The 22,848-nt window shown below is 40.6% G+C and overlaps 1 protein-coding gene across 3 annotated transcripts in view; it reads left to right on the forward strand.

Annotated features, from left to right (window-relative positions):
* dnmt3bb.1 (DNA (cytosine-5-)-methyltransferase 3 beta, duplicate b.1) overlaps positions 1 to 22,848 on the forward strand; it is a 267,878-nt gene that overhangs the window by 98,678 nt on the left and 146,352 nt on the right. For all 3 annotated transcript variants that reach the window (XM_072241847.1, XM_072241850.1, XM_072241849.1), the window contains exons 3-4: positions 8,607 to 8,718; positions 16,427 to 16,527. In XM_072241847.1, the coding sequence (XP_072097948.1) occupies positions 8,607 to 8,718; positions 16,427 to 16,527 (213 nt within the window). The remainder of the gene's footprint in view (positions 1 to 8,606; positions 8,719 to 16,426; positions 16,528 to 22,848) is intronic.

Genomic DNA, 22,848 nt, shown 5'->3' on the forward strand with positions numbered 1-22,848 from the left:
GCACCTGTGCTGGTGGTGATTGTAGAGGAGATGTTGTTGCCAATCTAAAGTGACTGGGGTCTACACGTGCAGAAATAAAGGATCCAACTGCACAAAGAGGTATTGACACCAAAGTCTTGAAGCTTAATCTGTAGTTTTGAGAGGATAATGACATTGACTGCCAAGTCAATGAAGAGCATTCTGATGTACGCATGTTTGCTGCTCAGATGTTCCAGGGTTGATTGAAGAGGCAATGAAATGTCACCTCCTGTGAACCTGTTGTGCTGGTAATCAAATTGGAGCAGATGCAAGTCACTTCTCAGGCAGGAGTTGATATGTGTCATCACAAACCTCTCAAAACATTACTGTGAATGATAGTCATTGAGGCAGGTTACCATGTTCTTCTTAGGCACTGGTGTAACGGAAGCCTGCTTGAAGCAGATGGGGACCTCAGACTGCCGAAGCAAGAGGTTAAAGATTTCCTTGAACGCTCCAGCCATTTGAACACTAAGCCAGATACCCCATCTGGGTCAGATGCTCTCCGTGAGTTCACTCGCCTGAACGATATTGAAGGAGCCTCAGAGACTGAAGTCACAGTATCATCGGGGGCTGTGGGAGGTCATGAAGGTTCCTGCATGTTTTGACAATCAAAACAAGCATAGAAGGCATTCAGCTCATCTGGAAGCAAAGCCTTGTTGTCACCTATGTTGCTTGATTTCACTTTGTAAGAGGCAATAGTATTCAAGTTCTGTCGCTGCTGTGAGCGTTCTTCAGTGATTTAAGTTTAGTCCTTCACGGTTGGTACAGAGTATTTTATTAATATATAGGAAGTGGTAAGAAGAACACGGTTATGCAGAAGGTTAAGTCCAAAACAACTTGTAAAATAATTGATAAAAGAACACGACCCACACCCCTCTAATAAGTGGTACAAAGGCTTAAAAAAGCAAGTCTAAAGCAGAGTACAGAATAATTGATTCAGTAGCAAGTCTCACACCTTTCTGCCCGTGATGGACTTCAAATTACAACGATTGGCCTGGGGACTTAGATCTCATTTCCAGTCTGAGGTCAGAAGTTCAGTGAGCTTGCTCACTGTTCATATTTACATCTAGTGGCCACTGAGTGCATGTTCGTGGTCATCTGCTGCTGTAGCCTATCCGCTTCAGTGTTCAACATGTTGTGTATTCAGAGATGCCCCTCTGTACACTACTGTTGTATTGCATGGTCATTTTTGAGTTACCATAAAATATAGAAGCAGAAGTAGGCCATTCAGCCCATCGAGACTGCGCCGCCATTCAATCATAGGCTGATCCAATTCTTCCAGTGATCCCCATTCCCCTGCCTTCACCCCATACCCTTTGATGCCCCGGCTAATCAAGAACCTATCTATCGCTGTCTTAAATAGACCCAATGACTTGGCCTCCACAGCTGCTCGTGGCAACAAATTCCACAGATTTACCACCCTCCGACTAAAGTAATTTCTCTGCATCTCAGTTCTAAATGGATGTCCTTCAATCCTGAAGTCGTGCCTCTTGTCCTAGACTCCCCTACCATGGGAAAAACTTTGCCATATCTAATCTGTTCAGGCCTTTTAACATTCAGAATGGTTCTATGAGATTCCCCGCTCTTTCTCCTGAACTCCAACGAATACAGCCCAAGAGCTGTCAGACATTCCTCATATGGTAACCCTTTCATTCCTGGAATCATTCTTGTGAATCTTCTCTGAACCCTCTCCAATGTCAGTATATCCTTTCTAAAATAAGGAGCCCAAACCTGCACACAATACTCCAAGTGTGGTCTCGCAAGGTCCGTTACAGAGCCTCAACATCACATCCTTGCTCTTATATTCTATACCTCTAGAAATGAATGCCAACATTGCATTCTCCTTCTTCACCACTGACTGAACCTGGAGGTTAACCTTTAGGGTATCCTGCACAAGGACTCCCAAGTCCCTTTGCATCTCTGCATTTTGAATTCTCTCCCCAACTAAATAATAATCTGCGCGTTTATTTCTTCCACCAAAGTGCATGACCATACACGTCCCAACATTGTATTTCATTTGCCACTTCTTTGCCTGTTCCCCTAAACTATCTAAGTCTCTCTGTAGGCTCTCTATTTCCTCAACACTACCTGCTCCTCGACCTATCTTTGTATCATCAGCAAATTTAGCCACAAATGCATTTATACCATAGTCCAAATCATTGACGTACATCGTCAAAAGTGGCTGTCCCAACAACGACCTCTATGGAACTCCACTGGTAACCGGCAGCCAATCAGAATAGGATCCCTTTATTCCCACTCTCTGTTCTCTGCCAACCAGCCAATGTTCCACCCATGCTAGTAACTTCCCAGTAATTCCATGGGCTCTTATCTTGCTAAGCAGCCTCATGTGTGGCACCTTGTCAAAGGCCTTCTGAAAATCCAAGTACACCATGTCTACTGCATCTCCTTTGTCTACCCTGTTTGTAATTTCCTCAAAGAATTGCAGTAGGTTTGTCAGGCAGGATTTGCCTTTCAGGAAACCATGCTGGCTTTGGCCAATCTTGTCATGTGCTTTTAAAAACACAAACACAAGGAAATCTGAGGATGCTGGAAATTCAAGCAACACACATGAAAGTTGCTGGAGGAACTCAGCAGGCCAGGCAGCATCTCTGGAAAAGAGTCAGCAGTCGACATTTCAGGCCAGAGCCCTTCATCAGGACAGGTTTCAGCCTGAACTGCCGACTGTTTACTCTTTTGCATAGATGCTGCCTGGCTTGCTGAGATCTTCCAGCATTTTGTGTATATTGCCCACAGAAATGCTGCCTACTGTATGTTTTTAATTTATCACACCCTTTTCTGTCAACAATAGAGACTGATTTGTTTGAAAACCCCAGGAGGTCAGCAGTTTCTGAGAAACTCAAACCACCTGTCCGGCACCAACAATCATTCCATGATCAATGTCTATCAGATCACATTTCTTTGCCACTCTGTTGTTTGTTCTAAACAACAACTGAATCTCTTAAGCATGTCTGCTTGCTTTTCTGCAATGAGTTGCTGCCATGTGATTGATTGATTGATTAGATATTTGCATGAACAAGCTGATGTACAGATGCACATAATAAAGTGCCTACTGAGTATACATAATCAAGAAACATCGGATTTATTTCCTAATCTTTGTATACCAGTCAGCGACGATTCTGAAACTGATTATTTCTCAATGGTAGATGCATTGGGAGAATTCTTCATTTTCAACTCAGCTCTTCTTACTCACTTCTGAAAAAGACCTTATGAGTCAGGTTTTACTTTGCTAACTGAAATGGTTTTGCTCATCATCGAAAAACAAGTTGTCATTTTCCTTAGTACCTTATATCGGCATATTTTAAGGCCTTGTAGACCCTATGAATCAAAATCTTTTTATTAGTTATCTTCCTAATTAACAGGATTGCTCATATGAGTACTGTGAATGGACAACTCCATTCCAAGTAAAAAGATTATTTTTTTAAGCTTATCACTACACATGTAGACTGATATATACTTGATGGACCTAGGTCTACTCCTCAGAATCAGAATCAGGTTTATTATCACCGATATGTGACGTGAAATTTGTTAACTTAGCAGCAACAGTTTAATGCAATACATAATCTAGCAGAAAAAAATTAATAATAATAAAAATAATAAATAAAGAAGTAAATCAATTTGGTATATTAAATAGAATAAAAAATGTGCAAAAACAGAGATACTGTATATTAGAAAGTGAGGTAGTGTCCAAACATTTAGGAATCAGATGGCAGAGGGGAAGAAGCTGTTCCTGAATCGCTGAGTGTGTGCCTTCAGGCTTCTGTACCTTCTACCTGATGGTAACAGTGAGAAAAGGGCATGCCCTGGGTGCTGGAGGTCCTTAATAATGGATGCTGCTTTTCTGAGACACCACTCCCTGAAGATGTCCTTGGTACTTTGTAGGCTAGTACCCAAGATGGAGCTGACTAGACTTACAACCTTCTGCAGCTTCTTTTGGTCCTGTGCAGTAGCCCCTCCATACCAGACAGTGATGCAGCCTGTCAGAATGCTCTCCACGGTACAACTGTAGAAGTTTTTGGATGTATTTGTTGACATGCCAAATCTCTTCAAACTCCTAATAAGGTACAGCTGCTGATTTGCCTTCTTTATAACTACTGTACATCAATATGTTGGGACCAGGTTAGATCCTCAGAGATCTTGACACCCAGGAACTTGAAGATTCTCACTCTCTCCACTTCTCGTCCCTCTATGAGGATTGGTATGTGTTCCTTTGTTTTACCCTTCCTGAAGTCCACAGTCCACTCTTTTGTCTTACTGATGTTGAGTGCCAGGTTGTTGCTGCGGCAGCACTCCAGAAGTTGACATATCTCACTCCTGTACGTCCGCTTGTCACCACCTGAGATTCTACCAACAATGGTTGTATCGTCAGCAAATTTATAGATGGTATTTGAGCTATGCCTAGCCACACAGTCATGTGTATATAGAGAGTAGAGCAGTGGGCTAAGGCCGCACCACTGAGGTGCGCCAGTGTTGGTCATCACTGAGGAGGATATGTTATCACCAATGATGGTATTAAATGCTGAGCTATAGTTGGTGAGTGTGAGCACGTGGCCAAGTGGTTAAGGCATTGGACTAGCTACCTGAAGGTCGTGAGTTGGAGCCCCAGCTGAGGGAATGTGTTGTGTCCTTGAGCAAGGCACTTAATCACACATTGCTCTACGATGACACTGGTGCCAAGCTGTACGGGTCCTAATGCCCTTCCCTTGGACAACATTGGTGTCGTGGAGAGGGGAGACTTGCATCATGGGCAACTGCTGGTCTTCCATACAACCTTGCCCAGGCCTACGCCCTGTGGAGTGATGACTTTCCAGGCGCAGATCCATGGTCTTGCAAGACTAACGGATGCCTTAATAGTTGATGGACAGCATCCTGACGGAGGTGTTTGTGTTGTCCAGGTGTTCTAAAGCTGTGTGGAGAGCCGTTGAGATTGCATCTGCTGTTGTACTTCCGTACCATAATTTGCTATGAAACTATAACCAAATAAAAAATGCACACCTGTTATACTTTATAGTTTTTTTTCCCCAGAAGTAAAAATATATTTGGATTTGTATTATTTTTCTTCATAAAATGTTATACATATTTCATATTAAATTTATTAACACTCATTATTTTAAGTTGCTTTTCATTCACTTGTAAGACAATTATGGACTCTGTGTACTCCATGAAGGGTATTTCCATAGTTAAGAAATCGGAGAATCCAAATAAGTATTGATCAAGCTGCCCAATCAATGCAAATTAGCAAAGCAATACTGAATTGCTACCAAACTGTTAAGCAGTTAGTTAAACTACACTCTTGATCCTTTGGACAAAGGGTCTCAAACATTGTCAATTCTGTTGCCCTTCCTGAGATGCTGCCACACCAGCTGAATGTTTCCAGCATTTTTTTGTTTTTACTCTTCAGTACCACATCCATTTCTGATTACCAAGACACAAAGGAGACATTTGGGTGTTGAAGGCAGCCGAAAATCAAATCATAAAGCTAGTGGCGGCTGTTAATTTTCTCAGTTCTTTACTGAAACTGGAGTGACATGCAAGTCAAACCACATAAGGATAATAGATTTACTGCACTGAAGTACATTAATGAATCAGAGTGGTTTTTACACATCAGTAGGTTTTTCATGGTATTTATCACTTAGACTAGTAGGTGGTATTTCCTCCTAATTCCAGATTATAGATGAATTTTAAATTCTACTGCTTTGAAGGTTGGGTTGAACTGGGATCTCCATATATTTGGATCAGATTTGATTGCTGTCTGGTAATTTAACTGTGTTGCCCCAGTGCCATAAAGTGGTTATTTCACATTGTACATTTTGAGTGTACAGGCTTCAAACTGACTTTCAGTTATCTACAATTAAGTACAGTATATTTGTTTATTGGGGGTTTGTCCCATTGAAAATAATTTGAGCAAGGTCTTAAAAGGAAAAAATTGTCTAAATGCTGCCCCATCTTAGTTCACTTGAACTGTAAATTTTGTGTTACTGATGGTTATGGCATAAATTTTCAAAATATATTTAAAACATTGTAATAGAACCTAAAATTATGCACCCCTCTATCTTCTTTTATATATACAGTGATGTGCAAAAGTTTGGGCACTCCTGGTCGAAATTTCTGTTACAGTGAATAGCTAAGTGAGTAAAAGAACACCTGATTTCCAAAATGCATAAAGTTAAGGATGACACATTTCTTTAATATTTTAAGCAAGATTACTTTTTTATTTCCATCTTTTACAGTTTCAAAATGACAAAAAAGGAAGAGGGCCCGAAGCAAATGTTTGGGCACCCTGCATGGTCAGTACTTAGTAACATCCCCTTTGGCAAGTATCACAGCTTGTAAACGCTTTCTGTAGCCAGCTAAGAGTCTTTCAATTCTTGTTTGGGGGATTTTCGCCCATTCTTACTTGCAAAAGGCTTCTAGTTTGTGAGATTCTTGGGCTGTCTTGCATGCAGTGCTCTTTTGAGGTCTATCCACAGATTCTCGATGATGTTTAGGTCAGGGGACTGTGAGGGCCATGGCAAAACCTTCAGCTTGCGCCTCTTGAGGTAGTCCATTGTGGATTTTGAAGTGTGTTTAGGATCATTATCCTGTTGTAGAAGCCAGCCTTCTTTCGTCTTCAGCTTTTTTACAGATGGTGTGATGTTTGCTTCCAGAATTTGCTGGTATTTAATTGAATTCATTCTCCCCTCTACCAGTGAAATGTTCCCCGTGTCACTGGCTGCAACACAAGCCCAAAGCATGATCAATCCACCCCCACGCTTAACAGTTGGAGAGGTGTTCTTTTCATGAACTTCTGCACCCTTTTTTCTCCAAACATACTTTTGCTCATTACGGCCAAAAAGTTCTATTTTAACTTCATCGTCCACAGGACTTGTTTCCAAAATGCATCAGGCTTGTTTAGATGTTCCTTTGCAAACTTCTAACACTGAATTCTGTGGTGAGGACATAGGAAAGATTTTCTTCTGATGACTCTTCCATAAAGGTCATATTTGTGCAAGTGTTGCTGCACAGTAGAACAGTGCACCACCACTCCAGAGTCTGCTAAACCTTCCTGAAGGTCTTTTGCAGTCAAACGGGGGTTTTGATTTACCTTTCTAGCAATCCTACAAGCAGTTCTCTTGGAAAGTTTTCTTGGTCTTCCAGACTTCAACATGACCTTCACCATTCCTGTCAACTGCCATTTCTTAATTACATTACGAACTGAGGAAACGTCTACCTGAAAACACTTTGCTATCTTCTTATAGCCTTCTCCTGCTTTGTAGGCATCATTTATTTTACTTTTCAGAGTGCTAGGCAGCTGCTGATTGTTGGGATAAGGTTTGAGGAGTCAGGGTATTTATAAAGCTTTGAAATTTGCCTTTCCTAACGATGACTGTGAACAAACCATAGCTCTAACAAGCTAATTAGGGTCTGAGACCTTGGTAAAAGTTATCAGACAGCTCAAATCTCTTGGGGTGCAAAAACGTTTGCATGGTGCTCCTTTCCTTTTTTTCACTCTAAGATTGTACAAAACAAAAATAATACACAAATCTTGCTTAAAATATGGAAAAGAATGTTTCATCTTTAACTTTATGACTTTTGGAGATCTGTTCTTTTTCTACTCACTTAACTATTCACAGTAACAGAAATTTTGACTAGCGGTGCCCAAACTTTGGCATACCATTTTTTAAATATATATATGTATGTATATATGTATGTATGTGTGTGTGTGTGTGTGTGTGTATATATGTATAAATGTGTGTGTGTGTGTGTGTGTATATATGTATAAATGTGTGTGTGTGTGTGTGTGTGTATATATGTATAAATGTGTGTGTGTGTGTGTGTGTGTGTATATATGTATAAATGTGTGTGTGTGTGTGTGTGTATATGTATAAATATGTGTGTGTGTGTGTGTATATATATGTGTGTGTGTGTGTGTGTGAACAAAAGCACATTGCATGATTTCTATTGAAAAGTTTTTATATTCACATTTGTAATGTGAAACCCCAGTTCAGTTTTTGTTTAGTATGCAGTTGCAGGCTCTAACCACTAGACATCACTATTTTATCAGTTCTAAAAATTGCTCAAAATTCTTTCTGCATGCACTTAATCAAAGTACTTTGTTGACTAGAGTCATGAGTTATCCAGCATGGAAACAGTGCCATCAGCCCACCCCATCCATGGCACCCAAGGTGTCCAGCTTAGCTTGTCCAATTTGCCTGCATTTGGCCCTTATCCCTCTTCAGCTTTCTGATCCATGTACTTGTCCAAGTGGCCTTTAAGCTTTGTAATTGTACCCAGCTCAAACTCTCCAGTCTCAGCAACATTCCTTGTACTTCTTGGTCATGGATGTTGCATTTTATAGTTGACACACACTACAACCATATTGTGGAGATGGTGGAAGAAATGAATGTTTACAGAGGTTGATAAGCCATCAAGTAATTGGATGTTCACCAGCGTGTTGCCAATTCTTAATTTCTTTTTCCTAAAGTTGCCCCTTGTGCAATAAATTTTATTTAACTAAAACAATGCAGTCATGGTGATTGCATATATATTTTAAAATCTTGATTGTACTTATTGTGATTTTATCTGTACAGTCTGTCATGAATGGCGAAGCCCACCAATTGCATCAATGGGACCAAGCAACAACATCCAGTTCCCAAAGCCCCAGTCCAAATCCAAATCAAAGTGGATCTGACAGTACTGTAGGTAAGAATGGATTATAATACATTCCATCATTAACAGTTTTCTTATACTCAATAATATTCCTGTGTGATGAAACGTTAACCTTGACATTTGTTTTCACTGTCAATCTTTTATGGGTCACTGACATTGGATTCCTGTTGATTTGCATCAGGTTTCTTTGAATTCATGATGTTGGCTGTTTCTTTCCAAATCACACCTGAAAGTTCCAACTTTAACTGCTATTCATTTAAAAGTTTAAAATATTTTCATTTAGCAGCTTTCTTCTTTTCTAATTAGGCTTTATTCCTTCATATGCATTCCCCATTGTTTAAAGCCATTTTATGGCAAGATTTTAAGTTGTTTAAAGTGCTATTGAAGATTGTGATTTACTGTGTATTTGAAGCATTTAGTTTCTTTTCCTTTTATCTTTCTTTTTGAATATAAGTTTATTTTTTCAATTCTTTTGTGTTCAGGTTTAATTTTCTAAATCTTGTTAACTTTTCTGATGCAGATCAGTTGGTTTTAAGTTCAAAACTGAAAATACATTTCAGCAGGTATGCAGTATACAACCCTGAGATTCATCTACATAGTTAGCCATGAAACAAAGAAAACCCTTTCAAAGAAAAACATCAACCCCCCCCACGCAAAAAAGAAATGAATCGCACAAACAGCAACTAGAACATCAAACCTCCCCACGCGCAAACAGCAGCCCGAATATTTACACCCCTGCACAAAAACAGATTGCACAAAGGGCATCTAAATCATCAACCTGCCCTCCCCCCCCGCCAGAACAACAACCAGCTCCCCGCACAAAAACAAAACATGCAAACAGCAGCCAATACATCAGTCCCCACCCCGGCACAAACAGCAGCCAGAACATCAACCCCCTCCCCCGCAAAAAAACAAATCGCCCAAATGGCAGCAACAAAGAACAAGCGAAAACACAGAATCCTAATTGAACTACAGTACAATCCACAAACCACAGACCCAAAATTTCAGTACCATCCTCTGACAGCACTGAGGGAGGGAGAGAAACCATTCAAATGCAGGGGCCTTCCCTCGGGAGCAGCGAGCAAGAGGGAGAGAGAGTGACCATCACATGCAGATACCTTCCTCTGGCAGCAGCGAACAAGGGGCTGGTAGACGGTGCTGAGCACTCGCTTAGCTTCCGCACTCACCTTGATGTTTCAATATTGCGTGCGTGCGTGCATGTGTGTTCTTCAACTTTGTCAAATTTCTTCTCTATTAGAGCTTCCTCAGTTGAAATGGTACTTACATACATGTCGTTTACTGTACCTGTGAAAGATTAGCCATGGTATTAATGAATAATGAATAGTGAAGCAGGCACACATGCCCATGACCTATTCCTGCTGTCATTTCCACTCATGTTCCCTTTAATCATTTCTCCTGTACTCAATGATTTATGAAGTCTAATGTGTGTCAAAGCTTTCTTTATGGCCCTTTCCACCTGTGCCTCCACTTTCAATGAATTATGGTACTGTATTTGCAGATCCCTTTGTTCTACTGTACTCCTCAGTGCCCTACTGTTCACTGTGTAAGAACTAACCTGGTTGGTCATCCTAAGTGCAACAGCTTGTCTGCATTAAATTCCTTCTGCCATTTTTCAGCCCATTTTTCCTCTTTGTCCAGATCCCCCTGAAAGCTCTAATCGTCTTCCTTGCTGTCCACTACACCCACAATCTTGGTGTCATCAGCAAATTTGCTGATCCATTTAACCACACTATCACTCAGGTCTTTGATATAAATGATAAACAACAACAAAACCCAGCACCAATCCCTGAGCACTCCGCTAGTCACAGGCTTTCAGTCAGAGAAGCAACCACCTACTACTGCTCTCTGACTTCTCCCACAAAGCCAGTGTCTAATCCAATTTACTACCTACCTCATCTTAAATGCCGAGAGACTGTTTTAGTAAAATAGAGTTCGGTTAGTGCAGGGGACCAACCTCACATGCAAGACCTTGCTTAAGCCGGTGTAGACAGTATTCATTGCCTTGCCTTCATCAACTTTCTTGAAAAACTATACAATTGGTTAGACATGATCTATCAGGCACAAAAACATGCTGACTATCCCTAATCAGTCCCTATCTATTCAAATACTTATATATCTGGTCCCTTAGAATACCTTTCGATAACTTTCTCACTACTGATGTCAGGCTCAGCGGCCTATAATTTCCTGGATTATTTTTAGAGCCTTTCTTAAACAGCGGAACAACATTAGGTATCCTCCAAATGTGCACTATCTCAGCTGTTGCTAAGATTGATTTAAATATTTCTGCTAGGTCTCCTGCAATTACTGTACTTGCCTCCCGCAGGGTCCAAGGAAACACGTTGTCAGGCCCTGAGGATTTACCCACCCTCATTTGCCTCAAGACAGCAAACACCTCCTCCTCTGTAATCGATATAGAGTTCTTGAAGTTGATGCCGTTAATGCCTCACTTATATAGATTCAATGTCTGTCTCCTGAGTAAATACAGATGCAAAAACTCCGTTTCAGATCTCCCCATCTCTTTTGGCTCCACGCATAGATAATCATTCGGATCTTTCAGAGGACCAATTTTGCCCCTTGCAATCCTTCTGCTCTTCACATACCTGTAGAATCCCTTAGGATTCTCCTTTACCTTGTCTGCTACAGCAAACTCATGCTTTCTTTCAACCCTCCGGATTTATTTCTTAAGTGTTTTCTGGCATTTCTTATACTCCATAAGTACCTCATTTATTTCTACTTGCCTATACCTGCAATGTACCTCCTTTTTTTTTCTTAACCAGGGCCTCAATACCTCTTAAAAACCAAAGTTCCCTAAACCTATTATCTTTACCCTTTATTCTAATGGACACATACAAGCTTTATGCTCTCAGAATTTCACTTTTACAGGCCTCCCAGTTACCAAGAACATCTTTGCCAGAAAACAGCCTATCCCAATCCACACTTGCCGGGTCTTTTCTGATACTATAAAAACAGATCTTTCTCCAATTTATAATCTCAACCCATGGATCAGACCTATCCTTTTCCATATTTACTTTGAAGCTAATGGCATTATGATCACTAGATGCAAAGTGTTCCCCTACACAAAGTTCTGTCACATGGTATGTCTCATTCCCTAATAGGAGCTCAAGTATTGCACACTCTGTCATTGGGACATCTATGTACTGAAAAAGGTACCTTTGCTAGACGCATTTGACAAACTATCCAATCTAATTCTTTTACACTGTTGGAGTCCCAGCCAATACATGGAAAGTTAAAATCACCGATTGTAATAACCATATGTTATTACAACAGTCTGTGATCTGTCTACAAATTTGTTCCTCTAAATGTAAAGATGGGTAATTTAATTTGTTCAACAAAGATTCTACTGTTACCAACTACAGTGTAAAAATGTTTTGTTGTTTAACATATTTAATGTGTGGAATATAGGATACAATTCCACAGCAATGGGAAAACAGAATTTATGAAACACAAGCTTGGAATGCTGCAGATACAGTAAAGCTTGATGTAGTTGAATGAAATGAAGTCGCTCAAGTGCATGATTCATGGGTAAGACTAATGAACGGATATGTGATAATACTAGAGAGGAGAGCAGTTGTGGCGTGCTTTTATGAACTTGAAGACTATTCTAGCATGTTTATTTACTATGTCCATTAGCAGAAATTAGCTGCAGCAGAGCATAACTTTAGAAATTCAGCAGAATTTTATAAGCAAAATCACAAACCTCTTTCTGGTTATTCACTAAATATTGAACACATTTTGTTATTCCCTTCCGTTCAGTAGCAGAAAAATCTGTGGTGGAGGAGGAAGGACTGTTTTGGTTTTCTTTGTCAATCCTGACTTGAAAAATATCATTATTGTTAAGTGAAGCAAAACATCCTTTTCAATAATCCATTTCAATAATTTGGCTGTCTCCTTCAGCAGTTATGAACATATACTTGCACTTCTTGAAGCTCTGCTTCTTTCTTTATTTATACAGTGTGGCATGGGCCCTTCCAGTCCTTAGAGGCATGCCACACAGCAATCCCCAATTTGATTGTAGCCTAAACACAAGACAATTTACAATGACCAATTTTGGCCTATAGGAGGAAACCGGAGCACCCAGAGGAACCATACACAGTGATAGGGAGAACATAAACAGGACCTCGAGGGTGGTAATCTCAGGATTGCTACCTGTGCTACGTGCCAGTGAGGGTAGGAATAGGATGCTCTGGAGGATGAACAAGTGGCTGAGGAACTGGTGTAGGGGGCAGGGTTTCAGATTTCAGGATAATTGGGACCTCTGGGACCTCTTCTGGGGCAGGTGGGACCTGTACAAGAGAGACAGGTTACACTTGAACTACAGGGGGACCAATATCCTTTCAGGGAGGTTTGTTAGTGCTATTGGGGAGGCGTTAAAGTAGATTTGCAGGGGGATGGGAACCAGAGTGCCAGAGCTGACAGTGTGGCTGGGGTGAAAATAAATGTTGTTAGAAGTTCAAGCAAATTCGCTAATAGAAAGATTGTGAGTGGTGGTAAAAATCTTCTGAGGTGTATATATTTCAATGCTAGGAGTATTGCAGGGAAGGCGGATGAGTTGAGGGCGTGGATTGACACGTGGAATTGTGACGTTATAGCAATTAGTGAAACTTGGCTACAGGAGGGGCAGGACTGGCAGCTTAATATTCCAGGGTTCCGATGTTTCAGATGTGATCGAGGCAGAGGAATGAAAGGTGGGGGAGTAGCATTGCTTGTTAGGGAAAATATTACAGCAGTGCTCAGGCAGGACAGATTAGAGGGCTTGTCTACTGAGTCCTTATGGGTGGAGCTGAGAAACAGGAAAGGTATAGCCACATTAGTGGGATTGTATTACAGACCACCCAATAGTCAACGAGAATTGGAAGACCAAATCTGCAGAGAGATAGCAGGCAACTGCAGGAAACATAAAGTTGTGGTGGTAGGGGATTTTAATTTTCCATATATTGATTGGGACTCCTATACTGTTAGGGGTCTAGATGGTTTAGAGTTTGTAAAATGTGTTCAGGAAAGTTTTCTAAATCAATATATAGAGGGGCCAACTAGAGGGGATGCAATATTGGATCTCCTGTTAGGAAACGAGTTAGGACAAGTGACAGAAGTCTGTGTAGGGGAGCACTTTGGTTCCACTGATCATAACACCATTAGTTTCAGCTTGATCACGGACAAGGATAGACCTGGTCCTAGGGTTGAGGTTCTTAACTGGAAGAAGGCCAAATTTGAAGAAATGAGAAAGGATCTAAAAAGCGTGGATTGGGACAGGTTGTTCTCTGGCAAGGATGTGATCGGTAGGTGGGAAGCCTTCAAAGGAGAAATTTTGAGTGCAGAATTTGTATGTTCCTGTCAGGATTAAAGGCAAAGTGAATAGGAATAAGGAACCTTGGTTCTCAAGGCATATTGCAATTCTGATAAAGAAGAAGAGGGAGTTGTATGACCTGTATAGGAAGCAGGGAGTAAATAAGGTGCTTGAGGAATATAAGAAGTGCAAGAAAATACTTAAGAAAGAAATCAGGAGGGCTAAAAGAAGACATGAGGTTGCCTTGGCAGTCAAAGTGAAGGATAATCCAAAGAGCTTTTACAGGTACATTAAGAGCAAAAGGATTGTAAGGGATAAAATTGGTCCTCTTGAAGATCAGAGTGGTCGGCTATGTGCGGAACCAAAGGAAATGGGGGAGATCTTAAATAGGTTTTTTGAATCTGTATTTACTAAGAAAACTGGCATGAAGTCTATGGAATTAGGGGATACAAGTAGTGAGATCATGGAAACTGTACAGATTGAAAAGGAGGAGGTCCTTGCTGTCTTGAGGAAAATTAAAGTGGATAAATCCCCGGGACCTGACAGGGTGTTGCCTCGGACCTTGAAGGAGACTAGTGTTGAAATTGCAGGGGCCCTGGCAGAAATATTTAAAATGTCGCTGTCTACAGGTGAGGTGCCGGAGGATTGGAGAGTGGCTCATGTTGTTCCGTTGTTTAAAAAAGGATCGAAAAGTAATCCGGGAAATTATAGGCTGGTAAGTTTAACGTCGGTAGTAGGTAAGTTATTGGAGGGAGTACTAAGAGACAGAATCTACAAGCATTTGGATAGACAGGGACTTATTAGGGAGAGTCAACATGGCTTTGTGCGTGGTAGGTCATGTTTGACCAATCTATTGGAGTTTTTCGAGGAGGTTACCAGGAAAGTGGATGAAGGGAAGGCAGTGGATATTGTCTACATGGACTTCAGTAAGGCCTTTGACAAGTTCCCGCATGGGAGGTTAGTTAGGAAAATTCAGTCGCTAGGTATACATGGAGAGGTGGTAAATTGGATCAGACATTGGGTCAATGGAAGAAGCCAAAGAGTGGTAGTAGAGAATTGCTTCTCCGAGTGGAGGCCTGTGACTAGTGGTGTGCCACAGGGATCAGTGCTGGGTCCATTGTTATTTGTCATCTATATCAATGATCTGGATGATAATGTGGTAAATTGGATCAGCAAATTTGCTGATGATACAAAGATTGGAGGTGTAGTAGACAGCGAGGAAGGTTTCAGAGCCTGCAGAGGGACTTGGACCAGCTGGAAAAATGGGCTGAAAAATGGCAGATGGAGTTTAATGCAGACAAGTGTGAGGTATTGCACGTTGGAAGGACAAACCAAGGTAGAACATACAGGGTTAATGTTAAGGCACTGAGGAGTGCAGTGGAACAGAGGGATCTGGGAATACAGATATAAAATTCCCTAAAAGTGGCGTCGCAGGTAGATAGGGTCATAAAGAGAGCTTTTGGTACATTGGCCTTTATTAATCAAAGTTTTGAGTATAAGAGCTGGAATGTTATGATGAAGTTGTATAAGGCATTGGTGAGGCCAGATCTGGAGTATTGTGTTCAGTTTTGGTCACCAAATTACAGGAAGGATATAAATAAGGTTGAAAGAGTGCAGAGAAGGTTTACAAGGATGTTGCCGGGACTTGAGAAACTCAGTTACAGAGAAAGGTTGAATAGGTTAGGACTTTATTCCCTGGAGCATAGAAGAATGAGGGGAGATTTGATAGAGGTATATAAAATTATGATGGGTATAGATAGAGTGAATGCAAGCAGGCTTTTTCCACTGAGGCAAGGGGAGAAAAAAAACAGAGGACATGGGTTAAGGGTGAGGGGGGGAAAGTTTAAAGGGAACATTAGTGGGGGCTTCTTCACACAGAGAGTGGTGGGAGTATGGAATGAGCTGCCAGACGAGGTGGTAAATGCGGGTTAACACTTAAGAATAAATTGGGCAGAGACATGGATGGGAGGTGTATGGAGGGATACGGTCCGTGTGCAGGTCAGTGGGACTAGGCAGAAAATGTTTCGGCACAGCCAAGAAGGGCCAAAAGGCCTGTTTCTGTGCTGTAGTTTCTATGGTTCTATGGTTCTATATCATCTCCTTACAGGCAGGTGCAGGAGTTGAACCTGGGTCACCTATAATGTAAAGTGTTGTGCCAACCACCATTCTACCGTGCTACGCCATTGAGGTGTGTGAGGTCAATATATAAATTTTGGAGTCTGTCTTGAGTCTTTCCTATTATCTCACTCATATTACAAAGGTATAAAAATATGCAACAATATTAGTTAAATTGTTAGTACCATCGTTCAGTCTGTAGGCTTCAATTCGTTCATTGAATTTCAGAGGGATCAACTTTGTATCTCGAGTTTAAATTCACTTCCTTATGTTTTAAGTATATTGTCTTACCTCTCGCAGATTCTGACGTGGAGATTTTATCTAGCGAAAGCAAGCTAAGAAGGAAACGTGCTGATGGGAGGCCGAATGGTAAATTGAGGTGCCAAGAAGAAAGTGAAGAGGTGAGGTTCCTTAGACCATACATCTCCCAAATACTTGCAGCAATAACAGTGGATGTTTTCCAAAATCAGAATATACAAAGCAAAATATACTTGATAATTTATTTCTTGATCAGTTTAACCTTAAAGGTCATTATTTGGAATATTTGTTAGAAAGTGGATAATTATATTTTGGTATATATGGAAAAACTGCTGAGTGTTTGTAACAAATATTCCAAATACTGTCTTAGAAATTGTTATGCGCTCTATAAGGTTGTGGCCTGCATGCTCATCTGAACACTATTGAAAGTGTGCATACCAAATCATCAAAATAATTGATTCTATGAACCAGAACGAGGCTGCACCCATGAGATTGTTTGAAGCAGTGATGGGGGAGAAAATCAATTGGCCTTCGGTAGTAGGATAGAGAACTGATGTAGCTGGAAATTGATTATTTGACTGGGCAGGTAGAGTTAGGGTCTTGATTGTGAGTGTGTTTGAGTTCAGGGTAGGTTTGGGACTGGATTGTACAGAACAAAAGTTAGCAGTGATACCTGTAGTCCCAGCTCAGAATAAATTGAAGAATGCCCAAAGCTAGGTGTTCCTGGGATTTCTTTGCTGTTACATGTATAATTATATCAATTGTTGTGCTTATGATGTAGAAATAGCATTTTTTGAAGGGTGAAACTTAATTAATTATGCTCAATGAATTTTTCAAAGTGGAACAATGGCAGATTTTAACCGGGGAAATTGACATAATCATGTTTCAAGTGCATAGAAGAGCACCGCAGAATTTCTAAGCCAACATTTTTGATTAGTTTCAGCCTTATTCATATTTAAAGTTCTCATCTCTCACATGGTGGTGCATACTTGAACAAATCTGAACCAACATGGTTGCAAGATGGGGAAAAGTTTTGAAAAGTCTATCAAAGGGAGAGAGCTAGATATTTCTTAGGGAAAGTAAGCTATAGATCAAGAACAAATTAAAAGTTCAAACTGATCATTTAAAAAGATAGTTGAAAATAAGGAAATCAATGTGGAATTGCATGAAGTGTGGGTATTTGCAGATCCAAGAAAGTCTAATCTAAAATATATTAATGTTAAGAGTAAAAAAGGCGACTTGGAAGCTAGAGCTGCTGTTTAAAACTGAAAATCATGATATTTTAATAGAATTGTAATTGTAGCTGAGAGAAATTGTAATTATCCTTATCTGAGTATATAAATTAAAGGTGTGACAGGAAAGAAGAAAAGAGAAAGGGCTAATACAATACATGTGCAATAATTTAGTGAGAAAAGAGATCCAAGTGGAATATCTTCAATTGAACCCGAGACATATCAGGGAGTTTATTACAGCAGGTGGTGTACCTCACTGTACATTGTACATTACAGGATATACAGTGGCATGCAAAAGTTTGGGCACCCCGGTCAAAATTTCTGTTACTGTGACTAGCTAAGCGAGTAAAAGAACACCTGATTTCCAAAAGGCATAAAGTTAAAGATGACACATTCCTTTAATATTTTAAGCAAGAAAACTTTTTTATTTCCATCTTTTACAGTTTCAAATAACAAAACAGGGAAAGGGCCCGAAGCAAAAGTTTGGGCACCCTGCATGGTCAGTACTTAGTAACACTCCCTTTGGCAAGTGTCACAGCTTGTAAATGTTTTCTGTAGCCAGCTAAGAGTCTTTCAATTCTTGTTTGGGGGATTTTTGCCCATTCTTCCTTGCAAAAGGTTTATAATTCTGTGAGATTCTTGGGCTGTCTTGCATGCACTGCTCTTTTGAGGTCTATCCACAGATTTTTGATGATGTTTAGGTCGGGGGACTGTGAGGGCCATGGCAAAACCTTCAGCTTGCGCCTCTTGAGGTAGTGCATTGTGGATTTTGAGATGTGTTTAGGATCATTATCCTGTTGTAGAAGCCACCCTCTTTTCATCTTCCGCTTTTTTACAGACGGTGTGATGCTTGCTTCCAGAATTTGCTGGTATTTAAATGAATTCATTCTTCCCTCTACCAGTGAAATATTCCCCATGCCACTGGCTGCAACACAAGCCCAAAGCATGATCGATCCACCCCCGTGCCTAACAGTTGGAGAGGTGTTCTTTTCATGAACTTCTGCACCAATTTTTCTCCCTTTTTCTCCCTTTTTGATCATTGCAGCCAAAAAGTTCTATTTTAACTTCATCAGTCCACAGGACTTATTTCCAAAATGCATCAGGCTTGTTTAGTTGTTCCTTTGCAAACTTCTGACACTGAATTTTGTGGTGAAGACAAAGGAAAGGTTTTCTTCTGATGACTCTTCCACGAAGGTCATATTTGTGCAGGTGTCGCTGCACAGCAGGACAGTGCACCACCACTACAGAGTCTGCTGAATCTTCCTTAATTACATTACAAACTGAGGAAACAGCTACCTGAAAACATTTTGCTATCTTCTTATTGCCTTCTCCTGTTTTGTGGGCATCATTTATTTTAATTTTCAGAGTGCTAGGCAGCTGCTGATTGTTGAGACAAGGTTTGAGGAGTCAGGGTATTTATAAAGCTTTGAAATTTGCATCACCTGGCCTTTCTTAATGATGATTGTGAACAAGCCATAGCCCTAACAAGCTAATTAAGGTCTGAAACCTTGCTAAAAGTTCTGTGAGAGCTCAAATCTCTTGGGGTGCCCAAACCTTTACATGTTGCTCCTTTCCTTTTTTCACTCTAAAATTGTACAAAACAAAAATAATACACTAATCTTGCTTAAAATGTTGAAAAGAATGTTTCATCTTTAACTTTATGACTTTTGGAGATCAGTTCATCTTCTACTCACTTAACTATTCACAGTGACAGAAATTTTGACCAGGGGTTTCCAAACTTTTGCATGCCACTGTATGGATGAATGAAATAGAAATGGATCATGACATTTATGGATAAAGTAGCAAGATTTATTCAACAGAGTTTATAACTAGTAAGTTGAATTTGAAAATAGCCTCGATTAGGGAAAATGTGTTGAGGAAGGTTTTTCTGCACTGTGTTGGGTCTCTTTTTCAGACTCAATAAGTTGCTTTACAATAGGGATGAAACCACTTTGCTCAGACTACAGATTAAAGTTTGGGAATTTCCTTCCGTAAAGAAGACACTGAATGTTCTTGTGGAATGGATATCATCAACATATCCTTGAGCTCTTGAATTATAGAATCAAATGCCTTTGGGCCATCAAGTTCATGCTGACAATCAGCGATCCAATTACACCAATCCTACATTTTTGCCATCTGTAGCATCAAGACGAATCAGAATCGAATCAGGGTTATTACCACCGGCATGTGACGTGAAATTTGTTAACTTAGCAGCAGCAGTTCAGTGCAGTACTGCTGCTGCTGACCTAGCATGGGGAGTTGTCCTTGTAGGGCGCGCCCTCTGATGAGTCCAATAGTAATGTTCAAGGAAATGTATACAATGCTTTATTAGTAAGAAGCAAAATATACAATCTTGAGGTGATGAAATTTATGAAACTAAAACTAGTGATATTAAATGTACTTAAGCGGACTTAAGTGAAACTAGGTAGAGTTAAGTGATTTCAAATGTAATTAAGTGGTCAACAAAAGATAGGACACCCAGCAATTCCCAGCTCTAAAGATTGACCAGAACAAAGCATGGCTACGTAGCTATATACTGCACTTTTACCATGCTCCCACCAATGTGACTAGTTACCATAATAAACACACAACAGAGTACAATGCAGATAGAAAACAAATGCATGTCTCCTACATTCCAGCCCCCAAAATACTGTATATTAATTACAACTACGTACTACCAAAATACAGGAGACCTGAAATCTTCACATTCACACAAATGTCCTCTTTCTGGTCTATCCTGGATCGTGATCTTCTCTTGACCAACCAGGTTGTTCCTCTGGACTGCATTCAGGGAAAACTGTCTTAAATCGCTGCTGCCAAAGCTCATCCAAGTTCAAAACTGAAACCCTGTTAACTGTCAGCTCTGACCAAGTGTCGTCTCTTCCTCGACCACCATCTCCTTTTGGTGGTCCGTTAACAGTGCAACCCAACATCGTTCTGATTGCATAGGATCCATCATTAACGCCACAAAATCACTTGCAATGGCTCCTTTGCTTTAGGCACGTTCGTCCCTGTCAGCAGCTCAATTTCTTGCCAATGAATATGCTTCAGGTGAGATCATTCCTGAAGATCCCCCTGACGAGGAATGTTCACTTTGTAGACAGGCATACTTACATGTAGATGTTAGGCAGTTCACACTAGCTTACACTATCTAAGCTACCCACTTTCAATCCTGAAACTTCATAGCTGCTAGCAACCTTCTCTTGACCAATGGTATGTAAGGGAATGTGTGTTCTTTTTCCTGTCAGGTTGAGCTTATTCTTTATGTTCATTGTACAGAATACTGCTGTACTTCTTTGATCTAGGAAAGTATAAATAACCACTGTCTTGTTACCCTTCTTAGAGTTCACCTGAACTGGAATTGTGGGAAGTTTACAATCATGATCACCAGCTCCTGGGGTACCTGCTGCTGTGTTTGCTATTTTTCATCGCTTGTTTCAAATCCGCACCCTTTTCATCAGAGTGAATATGAAGTATGCTGGGATGCTTGCCACTACATATTTCGCATGAAAGACATTTCCTGCGATCTTTGCTGAGGAGTCCTGCACACAAACAATCAAAGCAGAAACCAATTTATTTTAGGGAGGCAATCTTCTCATTGTCAACCTTTTTCTCTAACTGAGAACACGAATCCAAGTAATATTCACCCCGGCAGAACTGACAAACACTTTTGGCTGATGAGACCATTTCTCTTTCATTAGTTCCGGGCTTAGTTTTAGGTTCACTTTTCATACTAGTGGCAAAGCTGCTTCTTTTAGCTTTGGAACAAATTTGTGACTTAGTTTTGTTCACACCTTTGCTTACTGCCGGTGATACAGTATTGTTAAATTCTAAAATACTGGGTGTGTAGCAATCTTTACTTGCCTTTCAGTGTCAGTGAAAGTAAACTTATGGTGCCTCCTTTGCAGTTTACAGTCTACCGATCTCCATTTTTCCCTGAGCTTATGGGGCAATTTTTTTATGATAATCATCCAGCTCATGCATGTCCTGCACTTCTTCCATGGTATTGCAACTGCCTCCTACTGTAGTCCTGAAGAGCTCTCACATCTTCTGATTTGATATGCAGCCAAAAAAGAGCCTTTTCCATGTTGGCCACAGCAATTTTCTGCTCGTCACTAAAATGCTCCTGTAGTGAAATTTTGGCCTTAAGATACCCTTGCTCTGGGTTGGCTCGCTGATAACTTTTGAATAGCACTGCAGGGTAACCTCCAGGGAACTGTTCAAGAAATTAGAGATGGTTGCCATAGTCATCAGTCTTGCCTTCATTGCTGTTCTTGGAAGCCCTCATAAATGAATGATACTGCAGTGGATTGCTATCGAAGATTTGAATCTCTCTTTTAGACAGAGTTGCAATGTGCTGTTGTTGCACTATGAAGCTTGCTATTTCCTTTCATGACCTCCAGCGCACTATTTAGGTATCTAGCATGTGAAACACGAGTGTCACCATACCATAAAGTAATGTCCTCAGAAGCACCTTGTGCCATTGGATATGGCATCGGTTCAGAGTTTGTCCATGGTGCAGAATGAGAGTGGACACCCCAAACTACCTCTTGGGGTTCAAACTCATGGCTCATTGACATCTGAGAAACAAATATATCTACATTGATGTTGGATTTTCTCTGTGCCTTGTCAACATAGGAGCTCACACCATAGGACTGTCCTGCTGGAGCATCTTTAGCACCCTCAGCACTTGAAGCCTTCAACGCTTTTGCTTTGGCCATCGTGGCTGCAATTAAGCCACTCCATCTTTCTTCGTATTTGCTCCTTCCTTCTCCGAAGTTGCGGTCTGTTTCTCTAAAGGTGTATTTCACTTCTCTGAAGATGTTCTTCCATCTGTTCTTTTTTGTTCTTCCAATTCATGTTTATCTCTCAATATTTGTTGCCTTGCGCATAACTCAGCTAAATCAGCCTCCGTACTAATGCGTGCCAAGGAGGTATCAGATACACAGGACATGCTAGTAATAGGAACTGCTGCATGCACATTAGACAAAATATCTTCAGGTGTTATGTCATCCTGAAGATCATCAGCTTCATGCATAGCATGCCCTGTGATAAGTATTTCCGTTTGCTCCAGCAACTTGATCTTTAACATTGCATGTTTCAAGCATTGTGCAGTCTTGGCTGTGACTGTATTAAGAGTCTGAATATTCGCAAAGCTTTTGGTTTATGTACCTTGCTCTGAGATAGGCATTAAAGACAACAACACATTATGTTGCTTAGCAAAATCTTCAC

Source organism: Mobula birostris, chromosome 2 (genome assembly GCF_030028105.1).
Source record: "Mobula birostris isolate sMobBir1 chromosome 2, sMobBir1.hap1, whole genome shotgun sequence".
NCBI lineage: Eukaryota > Metazoa > Chordata > Chondrichthyes > Myliobatiformes > Myliobatidae > Mobula > Mobula birostris.